The sequence below is a fragment of the Anastrepha ludens genome, chromosome 2 (assembly GCF_028408465.1).
Source record: "Anastrepha ludens isolate Willacy chromosome 2, idAnaLude1.1, whole genome shotgun sequence".
NCBI classification, from domain to species: domain Eukaryota; kingdom Metazoa; phylum Arthropoda; class Insecta; order Diptera; family Tephritidae; genus Anastrepha; species Anastrepha ludens.
The window spans coordinates 2,576,631-2,596,216 of record NC_071498.1 but is presented as its reverse complement, the minus strand read 5'-3'; the positions used below and the strand labels follow the sequence as shown (position 1 = coordinate 2,596,216).

Genomic DNA, 19,586 nt, shown 5'->3' with positions numbered 1-19,586 from the left:
GGGAAACGAGGTAAAGGTATCAATTGCTTCACTCGGTGTTTCTAATTGGTATCAACAACCAGCAGCATCCAAGCGCTTATTTCAAGCCATCACCAAGTATAACTAAGTATGGATATATACATACATGTAATTGTGTATGTATTGGAGAGCTTACACAGGTATTTAATCACTTCAGCTGGTTCACCAAGTCAATAAGGCAATTAAGGCATGCTCAATAAAATTAAGCAAATACTTGGGTGCATAAATACTTAATTAATTTTAGTTTTCACACACACACACACAACACACGGATCGAGATGATGAAGTGTCCTGATTGGAATGAACTGAAAGTAGAGTAAACGCAAATATCAAGAAGCTGACCAAGCAGGGGACGCGGGCGGCAACTTATTGACCCAGAAGGCGAAGGCTGATGAGCATCAGTTGAGCTTATTTAAGCAAATAAACATACATACATGTGATGATACGTAAGTATCGTGTTCGTTTATACGTAAGATGCATTGAGGACAGCAGGATGGATAGAAGCAAAGGACGAAGTTGGACATGCAAGAAGAAATGGAGTTTGGAGAGTCCGTATTGACCGAGCAAGTTAGCCGCCGGCACTGATGGACGAGTTGACAGAGTATACGCAGTGCATTATTAGCTGATAAAGGATGCTAGCGAGCTATTGACAGAATGATGGATGTGACATCTTTGGACTGCTGTATGAATGATCTGTTGTAGAGAGTCGATATAAAAATGAATGAATATTTTTTGGACATTGTTTGATGCTGCCTTGCGTTTGTGGTGATGGTTTGAAATGTATGTCAGTTTAGAGTGCTAAGCATAGAAAATAAGAGCGATTTCCCCATTCACACTTATACCAATACTTATACTTGGCGCGGTCACCTTTTTTTGGGTGTTTGGCCAAGCTCCTCCTCCTATTTGTGGTGTGCGTCTTGATGTTGTTCCACAAATGGAGGGACCTACAGTTTCAAGCCGACTCCGAACGGCAGATATTTTTCTGAGGAGGTTTTTCATGGCAGAAATACACTCGGAGATTTGCCATTGCCTGCCGAGGGGCGACCGCTATTAGAAAAATGTTTTTCTTAATTTTGGTGTTACACCGACATTCGAACCAACGTTCTCTCTGTGAATTCCGAATGGTAGTCACGCACCAACCCATTCGGCTACGGCGGCCGCCGCCAATTACACTTATAGGTTGTTCAATAAGTTTTGTAGTTACTTACTTACTAGGTTGTTCAATAAGTTTTGTAGTTCAATAAGAGGGACGAAGGTGAAGTTTCATTTCAAACTGTCAATCCATTCTTTGTTTACAAGCCACTTAGTATAGAGGGGTCATAGACTTGTTTTCTACAATGGATAAAATCAGGTATCGTCCAGTGATTGATTGAAATTTATGAATGAATGTTCAAACTGTATAAAGATTTTTTGCCATCAATACTCGTAAGTATAGTGGAATGATTGGTTGCTGTAATTAAACGTGGTCGTACAAGCCTGGCAGACGCTCCACGTCAAGGAGGTCCGAAAACAGCAACACCAGAAATCGTAGAACAAAAACACATTCGAGTGCGACTTTCTCCGCAACATTTGAGCATTCTCAAAAGGATAAGGTTGATTTTGTGCCTCGACTCAACACAATGGATGAGCTTTGGGACTATCACCATGATCCTAAATCAAAACAAGAGGTTAAGAGTTGTGTGAACCTAGTTCTTCTACTCCGAAACAAGTTCATGTCCAGAAATCCGTTAAGAAGTTTTTAGTTAGCATCAGTTTTTTGGGATGCGAAAGGAATTTAGTTTGTGGATTACTTGCAAACTGTTAAAACAATAAATTCTTAATATTATTGAAAACTTTTATACCAACTGAAGAGAAAATTTCGGGGAAAAAGACTCAGTTTGCAAAAGAAAAAATAATTATTTTTCATCAAGACACCGTGCACAAGAGCATTTTCACAGTGGCTAAAATCCATGAATTAAATTTTCTAATTGGTGGAGCATCCACCGGATTTGGTCCCTAGCGACTTCCATCTGATTCCAGACCTAAAAAAAAATCATGCGTGGAAAACGTTTTTCATCAAATAATGAAGTAACAGCTGTGGAAGGGCATTTTGCAGCCCTTCCAGATTCTCACTCCAGGGAGACTATACTGAATAATAAAGTGCATTTCAAACTATTTTCAAAATTTCAAAATTGTGTCTTTCTTATCGAATCGCAAAACTTATTGAACTACCCAGTATAATTAATAAATCAAAAATTAAATTTAGAAACTTAACGAGGGAAACCTCAACTCTCTAAACTTTCATCTTCCTACAAGCCAAACGGCGGCACCACTTCACAACGAACGTGCCGTTAGTTGGTTGCGGCAGAAATGGAAAGACGCATAAGTGTTTCAACTTAAGTGCACACTCTGACACACACACACATTTATAAAAATGTGTATAAATAAGTATGTATAAGAAGTGTATCGTTGGCACTGTTAACGGGGTCGAAATTAGGTTACAAATTGAATTTGAGCAAAAGTGAAAATAAAAGATAAAAAACCATGTTTGAAAATTTGTAGCGACTCACACTCCAAAAAAGAAAAAAAGGGGCTCACTTACAGATGTGGTTATCGCTCCAGGACCGCAATTGACAAGCAAGAAATAGAAAGATAATAACAAAGAAAATATAAGAAACAAAGAAAGCGAACCAAGATAAAGAAAAATGTTCGTTTATGACTCCACAAAAAGCAGGGGGAAAAAATTTAAGAATGCGCGCGCGTGTCGTTGGCGTTATGTTCATAATTGGCAAAAAAAAACTTCAAAAGTTTGTTTTTGCACGGCAATTTAACAAAATTAAATGATTATTAGAGTGGGTCGAAAGCGAATTATGCGAACTATGCTGAGCATTAATATCCACAGATCTTAAGAGCAGACAACATCATTGAAAAATGGTAGAAAGCGGGAAAAATTGGCAACCTATTATGACGTACATAGAGAGATCCCTTGACAGGGACAGAGATGCTTAACGGATATGCTAACCTTAACCTAAGAATTTTGAAAAATTTAGATTCTTTCAGGTTTCACTATTTCTATTCAAAATACGGCACTAAAGTAGTAGAGTAGAGGTTAATATCTACTTCGACAGCCAAGCGGCAGTCAGGGCCTTGTGCTCGATGATGGTGCACTCGAAACTGGTTGGGAATGCTTGGCTTCTCTTTCGATCGCATTTGAATTCATCGATATAAGGCTCATCTGGGTACCTGACCATAGCAACATTGCAAGAATCTGCGAGGCGAAGGAGCTGGACAGGCAGAGGACGTGTAAGGTAATTTCTCCGCGAAATGAGAAGATTGGGATCCCAATGACTACCTGCGGTCTGCTACTGGAGAGGAGGGTTTCGCATCATCTCAACGAGCGCTGAGCAAGTACATAAGCGTGAAAGGTCGCGAAATCGTTCTGGCCACGAGTGGGTCGGAGGAGCTCTCGAATTTCATGGGTGCTCTTACAGGACATTGGCCGGGAGGTATACATGCTGTGAGACTCGGCATCACTTCGTATCGGTTTAGCTTTGACTTCGTCAGTTGTATGGAGGATACGGGTTTTTATGCGCCAAATTCAATAATTGTATGTTGCCAGTTGGCCTCCACGACAAGAACATTTTCGGGGGTTGTTAAAGGACAATCCAGAAACGGTTGAGCCACGTAAATGCAATATTGATCTCGGTATTGTTGAAATCAGTGGCGAAATTGGTGAGGTCATCGTTTTATTTTTGTTGTGTGTGGAGCAGTTGAATTTGAAATTTGTATCACGTATTACGCTTCAACGTTGAATTGAATAAGTCGTACGAAAATGGGTTGCGGCCATACTCACAAAAGTGAAAAAAGCCAAAAGTTCAACGCAGTCTGATGAATAATGTGTAGGAAACCATATAGGATGGAAAAAACAAAAAGCGGACGGCAAACAAAAAACTTTGGGTAAAAGCTGAAATAAAATTTGTTATCTTCCGAAAATTAAAACCAATAAATGTGCCAATAAGTTTTCTAACAGCAATTTTCTGACTAAAAAAACTATTAACGGTACTCATTCAGCATTTTAGATGCAAAGTTGCTACCTTAGCTAATTTATGCTAAAATAAATTTTTGTATTTGATGTTTTTTATTTAATTTTTTTTTTTTCAATTTTCTTTTTTAATAAAAAATTTTTTTTATTACTACATTTTTTTTTGTTTATTTTATATTTCTTTGTTTTTGTTTTATTTATTAATTTTTTTTGTTTTGCTAGAGAATATCACACGTAAATGCTATAAGGGTATCGCCGGTATCGTCCGACCGTCATCTCATGCAAGGATTACCAACCGTGGTTGATAAATACTTCAGTACGTTTTGAGGTCACCACTTACATACATTCCCAATACACAAAATTTTATAAATAAGAACAAGATTTCGCAAAATTTGCCACCTTAACTGAAGATTTATAATTTTTGCAAATGGTGTTGTACGTCAATCATATTTGACTCTTGTGAACTAGACAGCTGCAGTATAAAAACAGACAAGCAATGAAGTGCGTGCAGGTCAAAATAAAGATTTCTATTAAAAAAAGTATTTTTTTTATTTAATAAAATATTTATTCAAAAACAAAAATGGATTGTATATAAACAAGTGCATTACTAAAAAATATAAAAAAGTGGAAGAAAGTTATTAAAAAAAAAAAATTAATGCTGATTGATTTTGCACCGCCTTGTACTTGATTAGATATTAAAGCAAAATGCGTTAAATTATTGGATTAATAAGGGCTACTTTACACTAATAACACTGTGCAACACATTTAGATTTTTCCATTGAAACTGAAAAGCGAAAGAAGATAATAATTTGTATATTACCTGAAAAAGTGTTATAAAGAAATTTCCGATAAAATATAAGTGTCAATGTTTGATAGCAGAATTTCACGAGTCTAATTTTTGTATAAAATATTTCCTTTCCATAGCTTCCATTTTTTCGGGTTCATTTAAGCATTTTTTCAAGAAAAATGCAAACAAGTTCTTTTTAAATAGGACTTTTGAGGGCAAACATGTTCATGAAAATATTTCTCAGCAAACTTTAATCGGGATTACCGAAGACGCAAAAGTCGACAATAGAAGTTTTTACTCCTATTGGACATCTTCTTTTCGTACCACTAACCTGAACATTAGGATCCTCTCAGATTCATAGTAAAATTGATCAAAAAAGATTATGAATGTGTTACTATTTTTTACGGAAGCAAAATACATCAAATACCGCTTAACATTTTCAATTTTCTTCGACATGAGACTGCTGTGAACTGTGAGATGCATAAAATACCTGTCTCCCCTTGAGGAGGAAAACACCACACGAGAGATAAATTGAAAATTATTGAAAACTTTTTCTTATGTTTTTGTTTTGTCTCTTTTTTATCACAATTTCCTAGTGCTAAGTAACATCGAATGTTTGATAATATATTACAACTTTTACCAGCCACTCTTCTGCGCTCCATTACCAGTCACCTCATTCAAGCCAACTTCAATTACTTTCCGCTTTACCAACACCTGATTGTTGTGAAGTGGTGCAAACTTCGTACTTGATTTGGTTTTTGTAATTAATTTAATTTTTTTATTACTGTTTTCCTTTCTGCTGCAATACATCCCTGCAGTCAAACTGGTAGTTCCGAACGGCCTAGCTAAGTACCAGTTAGTGGTTTAGCTGAAGTAGTTGCGATCTATCCTATCTTTTTTAACGCCAGCAGCCAGTATTTTTAACATCGCAGATGCCAATTGCCAGCATCTGCAACATACCATTTCAGGAGCTAGTCAGTCTAATACCAGATAATGAATTAGTTTATAAAAGCCTAGCATAAGACTATAAAATACTAGATTAGTCCTATTTGTGCCGAAAATCACTACTTTCGGACTAGTTGTAAAAGTAACTAAAACTTGATGAATGAACGTAAAAGTAACGCCTAATGAGTAAACGAAATTTATTTATTTTTTTTTTTTTCGTTGCAATTCATGATATCGTCTGCTGTGAATGATTGTAAAACGCAAATTAAATTACGCAGTCTGCTCAAAGTTTGACAGTTGTTTACCTTTAGGTTATCCAGGAGTGGACTAAGACAAGACACTCAGTGGCCCTTAGGCCCATTGTGACACCTGCAATTGATGTCCATACCCTAAGTTGCTTAAACCACTTAAATCCTATTAAGAAGATAACTAATCCCTCCAGTCACACATTTTGCAAATTTTCCAGGTATTCAAAGAAATAATCGCCAAGATATTTGGCACGGCTACCGACTCAATAAAAAATAATGAGGTTCCCGTGTCGCACAGTGGTGTGACAATGGACTTGTCAAGTCTAAGTGAGTTGGTCGTACAGTAACTTAGTAGTCAGAGACCACCTTCTATTGGTGTCCGCGATTACGCTTAAATGAATCGCAATGTACAGTTCGTTTAGAGGAATGCCTTAATTAGGCATTTTGCAACTGGTACAGTTCTAGTAGAATTTTATCGAACTAGTGTGACTTCTTCCGCCAAATACCAGTTTACGAACAAGAATATCTGCTGAGTAGTTTTGCTTTTTACTGTAGAGATATTTTGGCTTGCTCACATGTCTGAGAACACATGCGTACGAATATCGATAGGTGTGATATTAAAAGAGATAAAAAGTTGATAAGAAATATTTCAATTACTGTAATTTGTTTCCATCACGCAGTTTTGTCGGCAAAAACTGTTCTAGCAGTAAAAGGTAAAAATAGAATCAATGCATATTGGGCAATCAATCAGCTTGGAGATTTGAGTATATCGTAAAATGCGAAAAATTCTCTAATTGCTGTTTTTGGTTTCGCAACTATTATTATCTACTTATATATATACATAATTGGCACTTCCAACCTTTCGTTCTGGTAGCCCGCTACTAGGCCTTAGCCTGTTTATTTTCATTACCTCTAGCGCGAGACCTCCGTGAAGTATTACATTGCGAAGAACGAAGACGATTAGCTGTTGCCGCTGTGTCTCGGTCTTTTCATCTCTTTTATAATCTCGGCCACTAAGTCGCATGCCACACTCTACTTTTTCTGCGAGCGCATCATATGCTGCACTAATGTTTCTGGTGAAAGAGGTTCTTTAAAGGCTCTATGTAGTTTATTTTTTGCAGGCCGGAAGCGTGAATACGTGGTTCACATCTTCCATACCGTTTTCGACGCAGTAGTCGCAAAAGGCATTGTCGTCGTGGTTGAACTGTGAAAATATGCTACGAAGCCATGTTTACTCAAGAACTGGGTCAGATAAAATTCCACTTCTCCATGTGGCCTCGTTATCCAGTGTTTTATTTGGGAATACGGGGTAAAAAAATTAAACGTGGCGAGGACCGAATTCGACCCCAGAAGTCTATTGCACCTTACCCTGTTGTATTTAGAACTTGCATATTATGCGCTGTGTGGTATATTTATCCAAAATAGGACTTTTTATACTGAAGAAGCCATCGCAATAGAAGAAGTGGCTGTACTCGAGGGTCAAAATTTTACAATTCGACACTGGTCTTAAAACTCGGTCTCTGCCCACTCACTACGTGGGAAACTTCACGAAAAGATCTTGTACTGCATTCATATAATATTCAACAGGTTGAGACGCATTCTTACCGCAAAATCATTGATAGCGATAAGGTTCAGTTCTGAGGATCAGTTCGTTAACCGGCAATAAACGATTTTGAAGGCATCAGCTGATTTGCTTGCGTAACCGGGGTTATGACATCGGTTTGTTTACGAAAAAACTGAGATTGCATTGCTGATATGCGAAAAAGTCAAGGCAACCACCAAGCGCGACCAGCGAGCAGAATTCTGCTACCGTATCCCCGACCACATGACGTCTGAAGTTACTTCCTTAATTGCGCATCGAATGGCCAAATCTTGTAATCTATCGTCTTTGCGATTGTGCCATTCAATTCTCAAGTAGAGAGCACTCTTAGGTGTGAATAGGGAAAGAGATTTGCCTTCTCCACACAGCACAAGAGAGCCAGGTAGACGTAAGTGCAAAGAGAATATTCAGTTTCTTACCGAAATTTTCAAGACTCGGCCAAATTCCTGTGGTACAAAATATGGTTGAATCATAGACGGAACTATTCTACACATAGAAACCTTAGGGGAAGAGAATTTAGGTTAGTTTTGGTTTCTGTGACAATCAGCTTAGAGTATCCAACTGACTTAGACCATGTAGGTCCGTTGTGGTACCACTGTGTAACACGGGAGTCTCAGTATTTATTTAACATGGAACCATTGAGACGCTCTTATGAAGCGTAGGATAGGTTTCATCCCAACACCGGATAGTTCCCTAAGAGTTTCAAAAGAGTATTTTCCTAACAGCCTTGCTCTACTTCTAACTAAGACTGAACAATTACAGAGGAAATGTGTTACTGTTTATTCTTCTTCCTCGTATCTACTAGAAGAGTGCCTACCTAACAGCTAATGGCCGGTGACACAAGCCACACTTTAGAGATGTTCTGTCTTGAGAGGTTGAGCATATCTACAGACCTTTTCTTATCTAGAATAATGAACTCAATGAACATCAAATGCCCTCATCATGCCCCATGGCATGGACACAGAACCGCTTTGGGAGATGGAGGGATGTATACTGGACCATACAAATATAATAGCGAGGAGTTGGGAAAGAAAAACCACACATTTCCTTGCGAAATCTTTTCGGGCGTGAATCTAAGTGTGTCTCATTCACATGGACGGTATTCTTGCTGCAATTGAACTTGGGCAATTTGGTACTGCCCATCTTTGAGAGGTGCTTGGGTGAAGGTTCTTCTCCAGTTTGTGGTATACGTCTTGGTGTTGTCCTACTATATATGGAGGATCCTACGGTTTTAAGCCGCCTTTAATGGCAGAAGTTTTTAATAGCTGGAATGAGTGCAGTCACCGTAGCCGAATGGGTTTGTGTGTGTGGCTGTCATACGGTTGCCTCGGGCTCGAAACCCACAGCAAGTATGAAATATCAAATATTAGAAAAAGAGTTGTTTTTAAGGGGGATCGTCCCGCGGCTGGTAATGGTAAGCCTCTGAGTGTATTTCTGTTGCGAAAAAGCTCTTCCATCTGCCGCTTGGAGGCACCATAAAATGTAGATCCATACACTTGTTGGACAACAACAAGGCGCACACGACAAATTTAAGGAGGAGCTCGGCCAAGCACCCAACTTGGGAAGTAATAACTGCAAAGGTAGCAATAAAATTTTCAAAGAACATGAATGGCGACCATACGACGGTTGACTCTATTGGCAATATATGTCAGTTGCTCTTGTTGTTGTTGTTCCTTCTAGCTGAAGCAGCCACAATGACGCCAACGACCACAGCAACAATACTATGCGCCCAAAGCAATAAATAATTTTTGTTGCAAAAAATAAAATATGTTCTTATCTGCTTTCACACGTTCTCGCCTGTTTTGTCTGCCTCGCCTTCTATCAGCACAACCTAACCGCTCCTTTTCCTTTACTCGGTGTCCTTGCCAGTCGCCAGATCTTGCGGTGGGCGGCGTGAAAGTTTCAAGGTCTTAGCCGCATCAGACTCATACTGATGACATACATGTATGCATACATATGTATATACCCACACATATATGCCAAAGGGTTGATCCTTGACACTTTTTTACTTTCGTTGGCCTCCTTCTCCGACTGTTTCATCTCTCCCAAACGCTGTGTACCATCTGAGTTGCCGCATAAATGAAACGTAAACTTTCATAGTTATTTTGAAATTTATGATGTCGCGCTGCCTTGAGGAGCCTAATGATAACTTTTCATAGCATACATGTAGGCGTTGCACATAATTTACACCGTTTATAAGTTGTGATAAGGGTTCTGCAAAAGTTATATAGCGCTAACGAGCACAATAACAGCTTTATAAGACGAGAGTGCAAAAAAAAAAAAATCCAAACAAATTAACAACAAATATCGGGCGCTGAAATGTCTCAATTACGTACGCAATTACCTGTAACGAATCCATGTAAATTAGCTTTTGTTTTCAAAGCAGTTTTTCTTAAACTCTTGCGCGCATACATATGCACATACGCATGCACACATCTGCATAAGGGGGCATACGTTCATTTTTACATATTTGTACATATTTACATTTAAATTCCTTACTAATTTTTTCGTCTTCTTTTATGCTTCTGTTTCATTTCAGTCGCGTTACCTTGCCATTGACTGTGGAAGAGGTTAGTATGTAACCAAAACGAACAATTACAGGAAAAAACAGTAGCAGAAAAACATAGTTGATAACATCACTGGATCGCACACTCTCCCACTCGCGCTTGCCAACAGCGCACCCACACATCTGCATATGTGCAATTCAGTGCAGCCTGTGGCGCAAGCGATGAGCAATTCTAGCAGCTGGTCTGCCAGACCAAACACCCAGCGCCTAACGCCCGCTGTTTTATTTATTTATGCATTTTAATTTTCTTTGCTATTTTTACATTTTCTCTCTTTATTTGCCTTCTGGTTATATTTGCCTTGCTGTCACTGACATTGCGCTGCATAATTATTCTTATACTCGGTAAATAATTAAAAAAACAACAAACAAAAAAATTAAAAAAACAAAGTAGTAAAGGGTCTTTCAAGTTGGAGTTTCGTTTTTAGTATTTAATTTTGACAGCTGTCACAGCTCGATGACGTCACTTTTGAAACAAAGAAAAAGAACCAAACAAGTAGAAAAAGGAAGAAGCGGGGCTTTGAATTAGAGGATGACGACCAAAAGTGGCTAATTACGTTCGTATTAACCGCTGCAAGCTATTGATGAATTTCTCTTGCGTCCCTTTCTAGCCAGCTCATCAGCCCAGCAGTTTCCCTCGAGTTCGCTGTGACCGGGAACCTAAATCAACTTACCATCGAAGTGTTCGGATGGAATCGAGAGTGAAGTCAGGTATTCCCCGACTTATTTCGAATGCACAAACGATGAGCCCAAGGCCCTAAGTGTCGTTTCGCTGTCAGAGTAGATAGTTATATATGTCAGAACTAAGCAACCAATCCACTGTTTCCTTAATTGCGGCTATCTCCGCTTGAAATGCATTACAGTGTGGTACGGAAACCGAAATTTGAGCTTCTCGCAGAATACTTTCACACCAACTCTTCCGTTCAACTTCGAGCCATCATCCGTAAACATATTTGCCATACCCTGTCTCCAAATCTTGCACTCCGCCCACTCCTCCCTTGGGGGGGAAATATGAATGGATCGTCCAACGTAGCCCGAAATTAAACAGTTAATCGAAAAATTTAAGTAAAAAAAAATTTCATAATTTGAGTTTATGTGATCAGAAGCAATTGCAGATTTGAAAAATAAGATCTATCGTGAAGGTGCAGAGGTAAAGCCCCAATTATTCCTAAACGTCATCACAAAATGTCAGCAACAAGTCGAAATCAGTAATCGTGAGAGCTGGGGCCTATTTCGAAATTGTAACGCATCTACTACAGGGTATCTCATCTAGCATTTAGAATTTGCACCACCGGTTTTTTGACTTTGACAGCTAAAATAACGCTCGCGATATGCGAAGAATGGTGAAGAGTTGCTTTTCCATAGAAAAAAGCTGAGAAATATTAAAAACACTGCAACATTTTCGAACATCGAATAATCTGCCCTAAATAGTGTTGTCAATTGGCCGCCTAGAAGCTGTGCCTTTTACTCTTTTACTACTTTTTGTGGGCTGCCTTTAATGAATTTATCCTTATAAATATTAAGCCAACCATCCAGAGACGTTTCAAGAGCTGAAACATAACATTTAAGTTGCCATTGCTCAGATAAATGCCTAAACTTGCGAAAATGTACTGGAAAATTTGGTTGACAGAATGGGCTACTGTCGAAGTCATTTTAATGAAATTGTGTTCCATGTTTAAGAATAAGGCTAATTATGTGCAAAGAAAAAAAAAACACAATAAAAACTATTAATGCGTATTTTATTTATAACCGAATTAAATTAAATTCCAAACGCTAAATGAGCTAATCAGTACCTGTGCCAAAGAAGAGATAATGCGCCACATTTGTTTGATTTAAATTAAAGAGCTCCCAACTAAAGGGTGATTTTTTAAGAGCAATAGGAAAGTTTTTCAAAAAAACACACGTAAAATTCAGAAAAATGCATGAAATTTTTATTTAAATCGATAGTACAGTCCATATAATTTAATGTTTGAAGATTATTTCATGCATATGTTGACCGCGACTGCGCTTCAAATGGTCCATCCGCTTAGTCCAATTTTGGCATACCCTTTCCAATGTTTCGGCCGGTATCTCATATATAAATGCTTTAATGTTGTCTTCCAATGCGTTAATTGAAGCAGGCTTGGCTGAATAGACATGAGTTTTAACATATAGGACTATGAATAAGTTCGTGCGGTTTTACAACAGATGGCGTAACTTGATTATTACTCCATCGATCCACATTTCCAAACATTCATTGGAGAGCTACTGTCGTAAGGCACAAACGTCAGTATAAGTTTTTTATTTGAAGCGTAAACAACAATATTTTTACCACACTTGAAAATGTCGAATTTCGTGCCAAATAATGTGTTTTTGCGGGGAATTCTTCTTCATTATTTTAATATGAAGAAAAAAGCAGCCGAAAGTCATCGTATCTTGGTGGAAGTTTATGGTGAGCATGCTCTATCTGAGCGAACGTGCCAGAAGTGGTTTGCACGCTTTAAAAGTGGTGATTTTGGCTTGGAAGACGAAGAACGCGAGGGTGCGCCGCCAAAGTTCATGGATACCGAATTGGAGGAATTGCTCGATCAAGATCCGGCTCAAACGCAAGAAGAGGTTGCAAAAACTTTGGGAGTTGATCAATCAACCATTTCCAAACGTTTAAAAGCCATGGGAATGATCCGAAAGGTAGGCCATTGGGTGCCGTATGAAATGAAGCCAAGAGACGTTGAACGCCGTTTTATGGCATGCGAACAACTGCTTCAACGGCACAAAAGAAAGGGTTTTTTGCATCGAATTGTGACTGGCGATGAAAAGTGGGTCCATTACGACAATCCAAAACGTCGGGCAACGTATGGATACCCTGGCCATGCTTCAACATCGACGTCGGCGCAGAATATTCATGGCCTGAAGGTTATGCTGTGTATCTGGTGGGACCAGCTGGGTGTTGTGTATTATGAGCTACTGAAACCGAATGAAACGATTACGGGGGATGTCTACCGACGACAATTGATGCGTTTGAGCCGAGCACTGCGAGAAAAACGGCCGCAATACGCCGATAGACACGACAAAGTTATTTTGCAACATGACAATGCTCGGCCACATGTTGCACAAGTGGTCAAAACATACTTAGAAACGCTCAAATGGGATGTCCTACCCCACCCGCCGTATAGTCCAGACCTTGCGCCATCCGATTACTATCTCTTCCGATCGATGCAACATGGCCTGGCTGACCAGCACTTCCGTAATTACGATGAAGTCAAAAAATGGATCGATTCGTGGATTGCGGCAAAACCGACCGAATTTCTCACAAAGGGAATCCGTGAATTGCCAGAAAGATGGGAAAAAGTAGTAGTAAGCGATGGACAATATTTTGAATATTAAATTTGTAACCATTTTACGTCAATAAAGTTTCAAATTTCGAAAAAAAAACGCACGAACTTATTCATAGTCCTATTAGCTCCACAAAAAATAATCTAAAGGCGTTATATCACCCGATCTGGTGGCCAATTGACAGGTCCCGAACGTGGAATAAAATGTTCACCGAACTCGCCTCTCAACAAGTCCATTGTTACGTGTGCTGTGTGGCATGTGGCACCATCTTACTGAAACCAGATGTCATGCAAGTCAAGCTCTTGCATTTTGGGCAAAAAACAGTTGGATATCACTTCACGGTAGCGCTCACCATTCACAGTTACGTTACGATTCACAGCATCTTTGAAGAAGTACGGTCCAATGATGCCTTCAGCCCATAAACCGCACCAAACTGTGACCTTTTCTGGATACATTGGTAGCTCATGCAATTCTTCTGGCTGATCTTCACTCCAAAATCGACAATTCTGCTTATTTACGTACCCATTGATTCAAAAATGAGCTTCGTCGCTGAACACAATTTTTCGATAAAAAAGTGGATCTTCGGCCAACTTTCCAAGAACCCATTCACCAAAAATTCTGCCTTGCGGTAGGTCGTTCGGCTTCAATTCTTGCACCAGCTGTATTTTGAAAGGCTTCAATTGCTGCGAACGGCGACGAATCGATAATTGATGGCCATCATTAAGAGTGGCCGATACAACTGCTATATTTTCTTCAGTTCGCACTCTACGTAAGCGTGTTGGTGGTTTGATGTCCAATAATGTAAATTTGGTTCTAAATTTAGTCACAATAGCTCGAATAGCTGCTTCAGTGGGTCGATTAAACTGACCATAAAATGGAAGAAGCGCGCGATAAACTTTCTTAACAGGACACGCATTTTTATAATAAAATTCAATGATTTGCAAGCGTTGTTCGTTTGTAAGACGATTCATGGTTAAATTGTAGACCAAACTAAAGATGTTTGACAGTGAAACGAAACACGAAACGTGCGTCAGCTGTTTAAACCAACTGTTTAAAAAGATAATAGCTAAAAAATCACCCGTTACTTGATACTTGTGTGTTTGATTTGAATTTAAAGAAGAAATATAACTTGAAAGGCCTTGTAGATCACTATTTATTCAGCAAAAGTGGTGGCGATACCGCAACCGGAACTGTTTAAAAGAAATTTATTTAAAATGTGATATTGCACGCTTCTTTGGTTTCTTCATTGCTTATTATGCGGCCTATTTTATACCCAGTGCACTAAAACTTGGTTAGGTTATAGCATTGCACAATCGATAATTTAACCAATTTTGAGGTTATGTAGGCGCATGCGATTGATATGATAAATTATTCCCCAGGCCTCTTTCTTAACTAACTAGTCACACCAGTCAACCTCAACAGTTATTTTCATATGATTAAAATTACTTAAAACCGTGTCATCGGAGCCTGCGCAACATCTATAAAAGACCATACCCTGCTATCATCTTATGGTGTTAGTAAATAATGCTCTATTGAACCTTCACACCAGGGATTAATACTTCCTGTTTGGCGTCTGTATGAGTCGCTCGCCTAGACACTTCGAAGTATGCGTTTCAGATTTATGGGGGACAACATCTTCGATGACCTCCACAAACATCTATCCATAGTTTAGTTTTACTAAATTCGGCAAAATATCGGGATGAATAAAGGACATCATATGAGTGGCTCAGTGCCATCCTTGCCTAACCCTCGAAATTTCATATTTGGAGTTATTATGCGATACTACTTAGAAATACTCCAAACTATCCATGCTAAAGTTGCACATCCCTAATTTTTGAACGAGACAAGGCTGACTTCTATGGGCAGTTTTGGCAATCTCAATATGTCAAAAGTTATTTGGGCCATTTCTGCCTAGCCATCAAAACATGGCGGCCGCGAGCGACATGCTCTTTTCGTTATCCGACTTTTCAGGTGGCGATAATGATAAAGACAAAGACTACTTACCTTCAGATGAGGTCTCAGGTATTATAGTTTCATTTATTCTTAACCAAGTTCATGGCTTACAAAATATTTTATATGTTTAAGGTTTATGTTTAGGTTATGTTCCATGGGAGAGAATGACGAGCAGCTCGTGGGGAATAATAATGGGCGAAAGAGAGTCAGGCAGCCTCACAAACATAAACAATATATTAGAAAACTAAAGCGTGCACGTGGTGAAGAATATCTATCTGCAAAAGACGACTCATTCCACAAAAATGGTGTGACTTATCAGAATGTGGATGTGTACTTCACTGTTCTCAACAGATTTCTGAAGACCGAAGAAGAGATATTTTTAAGGGATTTTACAGTATGGACGGGCCCATGAAACACTCTTTCCTTGCTGGTCAAATTGAGGTTACAGATATTAAAAGAAAATATACCAAAAATGAAAACAGTCGTAGGGTTAAAAGAAGAATCTACAAAAAATTCTTTAAAGGGACACAAGAGGAAAACATACTCCACATAATAAAACTAGCTTAGCAGATGAACAAAGGGTTTGCGATTTTATACAACAATTTCCATCGTACGATAGTCATTATTGCAGGCGAGATAGTAACAGAAAATATTTAAATCCAGACCTAAACATGAAAATGATGTAAGATATGTATAAAAATTGGTCCAGTACAGTTTCCTTATTTATTTTCCGACACATTTTTAATACAAAATTTAACCTGCATTTTCACCAACCGCAGAAAGACACTTGTCAAACATGCGACGAATTCAAGCTAAAAATAAATACTTTGCAGACAGAAGCTGAAAAGCAGACTTCCAAAGTGCAACATGACATTCATTTACGACAAGTAGATGTCATCCGGGATATGAAAAAACGAGATTCAGTGGCAGCCAGATCTAGCAATAATACAAAGCAAGTAATCGTTTTCGACCTACAAAAGACATTACCTACTCCAGTTTTGACTACCGGAGTTGTATACTACAAACGTTAACTCTGGGTGTATAACCTATGCATACATGATGAAGTAAATAATGTTGGACACATGCACGTTTGGGATGAACATATTGCATCAAGAGGCGCACAAGAAATCGCATCTTGTCTTTTGTACTACATAAAAAACTGCTTGCCGTCAACTACAGAAGAAATCACTCTTTATAGTGACAGTTGCGGGGGCCAAAACCGAAATATTAAAGTGGTTTTAGCTCTTTCTTAGGTTCTACAACATTCGAAAATTGAAAAAATTGACATGAAATTTTTTTGTATCGGGGCACAGTTTTTCAACATGCGACCAAGATTTTGGAATAATAGAAAGGGAGAAAAAGCACCATCCCCATATTTTCCATCCCGATGATTGGTTAAATGTAATTTATTCCGCTAAGAAAAAAAGTCCTAATTTCAATGTTCATCAGATGACGAAAGATTTGTTTTTTAGTACAAAAACTTTGGAAGAATCTATTACACATAGGAAGGTTTCAACTAAAAAAGGGAAGGTCGAATGGCTTAAAATTAAATGGATTCAGTTGCGAAAAGGAGAGCCAAAGAAAATGTTTTATAAGTACAATTATGTTGAAAATGATCTATTTTTTAGTACACTAGACCTGACAAAAAAATCTGGTAGGGGTCGCCCTTCGCTTTATTTTCCATGGGCCCTGTTTCCAAATGGACGCGCTATAATCAAAGAGAAGAAAAAGGATTTGATACATCTTTTGAAATTTGTGCCTCCAGTGCATCACGACTTTTACCAATCACTTAATGTAGGGGTTGTTGAGCAAAATGAAGAATCAGAAATTGAAGAAAATGACGAATAGCAATTTTTCTCATAACTTCAAGGATGCCTAACCATCACGTCCTATTTGCTTAGTAAGCGCCAAAAGTGCCTATACGTTTGTACCAAAGTCATGATGTCATTTATTTTCTTAAGTTAATTTGTAGTATTCAAGGAATGTATTTTCAGTTTAATTAAATGTTTCAAACCTTCCTAAAAAGGCTGTTTAATTTTTAATTAACTATTAACTTTGTCACTAATTATTAGGAAATGACTAAATTGAGGCTTAGGCAAGGATGGCACTGAGCCACTCATATAGAGATAGAATTCGTAGCCGAATGGGTTGGTGCGTGACTATAATAAGGGAGTGCGTGAAACAGTGAAATAATATTTAGAAAAAGTTTTTTCTAATAGCGGTCGCCCCTCGGCAGGCAATGGCAGACCTCCGAGTGTTTTTCTGCCATCCGACACCCGACCTGTATTATTGGCTTACGTTTTAGTAATTTTTTTTTTTTTTTTTTTTTTTTTTTACATTTTATAACATACAACTTTTTTAAATTTTAATTACATTTCTTTCTTTTATAATTTCCTTCATGTTTTGTTTTGGGGTGCATTTTTTACTGTAGTTTTACGAGTATGGCAAAAGTTTTCGCTACGCGGTTCCCCTTTATTTGTTTACTTGCTTATTTTCTTTCTATTTCTTGTCCTTCCAGTATCAAGTTGCCCAACTTTATTCAGTTGCTGAGGCATCGAAGAATGAGACTGGTGGAGGTGAAGGCATTGAAGTGCTAAAAAACGAACCATTCGATAATTATCCCCTGCTGGGTGAGTATACGTTTCATACGTCGAACACACCTTACCATATGGAATATTTGCTAATACATATAAATCCCATTTTGCAGGTGGTAAATACAATGCCGGCCAGTATACATATAAAATCTATCACTTGGCATCAAAAGTTCCAGCATTTATAAGACTGTTGGCACCAAAGGGTTCCTTAGAAATACATGAAGAAGCATGGAATGCTTACCCGTATTGCAGAACGGTTATAACGGTATGTATGTACTACAATTACATTACAGGCATTCTTATTGATGTGCTGGCACTGCAACAGCTAGAAGTTTTAGTATTAAAGGAGATTACAGTCGTATTTAGAATATTTAAGAAGAATATTTGAGGTTAGCGTACCCAACAGCTAACATTGAATGGCATAAAAAAATTACTGCGGCTAAGGTTACCAAGAACCCGGATTTTTTTAAAGTAAATAATAGATATTTTTCCCATCTAAAAGCGAATTTATTTATGGCTGCCTCGAAAAAAGAAATTGTTCGTCTTGTGAGCCAAACTGACCTAAAATCCACTTTTTTATCACATTTTTGGAAGAAAACATGAGCTGCTCTGCAAGTGCATATCCCATCTACAGGAACGAATGGTAATCCTATGACACTATGTGTGGTGAATAAGTTGCATGTAGCAGTTCTATTCAGCGAATTTCCTCAACTATTTGTATGCTAAAAATCATTCTGTTTTACTTTTATAAATCCACACTTTAAACTTGCCAAATTAAGCAACCACTTTCATCGGAAGTTAGGTATCTTGGAGTAATAATCTCAAAGGACTTGTAGCATTTTTAGGCAGTTAACACCGTATTTCTCTGAACAATCTTTTCAGTAGGCAGGATTGGAACGAGGAGAAAATCTGCACCGAAGCTGGTACCTTTGTCTTCACTGACTACTCCATGATAGAATCGGGAATCAGAGTGAGGGTTTTTTCTAAATCGGCATCCCTCTCACTGTTTTTAAAAGGGGAATTGTACAACTTATTTCTCAGGAATGCGCAGAACAGAAGGAACTCCATTTCTTTATGTGTTATTCCGAAAACCCTTTGGGGAATTCAAAAATTATTTGTCAGGAATGTGTAGAACAGATGGAGCTCTATTTCTTTATGTGTTATTCCGAAAACCCTTTGGCTCCAGTACAATAGATGGAGAACGCAAAGTGCTGGGAACTCCTCGCCATTGAATTTCCGAACTCGTAGCTATATTTACCGGTAATTGAACGATCGGCACACGCGCAGGAAAGCTAAGTTTACAATTTAACCCCCATTTCTCCTCGGCCACGATTAGTGCGTGATTTTATAAATTTATATGAAGCAAGCAAAAACTCACAAGGCCCGCAAACTTGGTTTTAAGAAGGCACAATCATCGATGCAGTTATAAGAGAAAACAAACAAAAAAATTGTTTTTATGAGAACTCGGGTTTGTGAGCAAAGGTTAACAAAGTTGGAGTTTCAGAATTAGATCGCTGAAAAACCGTGAACTAGTAAACTATGTAT

At 38.3% G+C, this 19,586-nt stretch overlaps 1 protein-coding gene across 3 annotated transcripts in view; it reads left to right on the top strand.

Moving 5' to 3' along the window:
- Nucleotides 1-19,586, top strand: part of LOC128861683 (phosphatidylinositol transfer protein alpha isoform) — a 90,070-nt gene that overhangs the window by 41,762 nt on the left and 28,722 nt on the right. For 2 of the 3 annotated variants that reach the window (XM_054100005.1, XM_054099989.1), the window contains exons 1-3: nt 10,139-10,189; nt 17,966-18,077; nt 18,155-18,306. In XM_054100005.1, coding sequence (XP_053955980.1) covers nt 10,139-10,189; nt 17,966-18,077; nt 18,155-18,306 — 315 coding nt within the window. Of the gene's footprint in view, nt 1-10,138; nt 10,190-17,965; nt 18,078-18,154; nt 18,307-19,586 lie in introns of those variants that run through there. The other variant, XM_054099995.1, reaches the window with a different exon arrangement.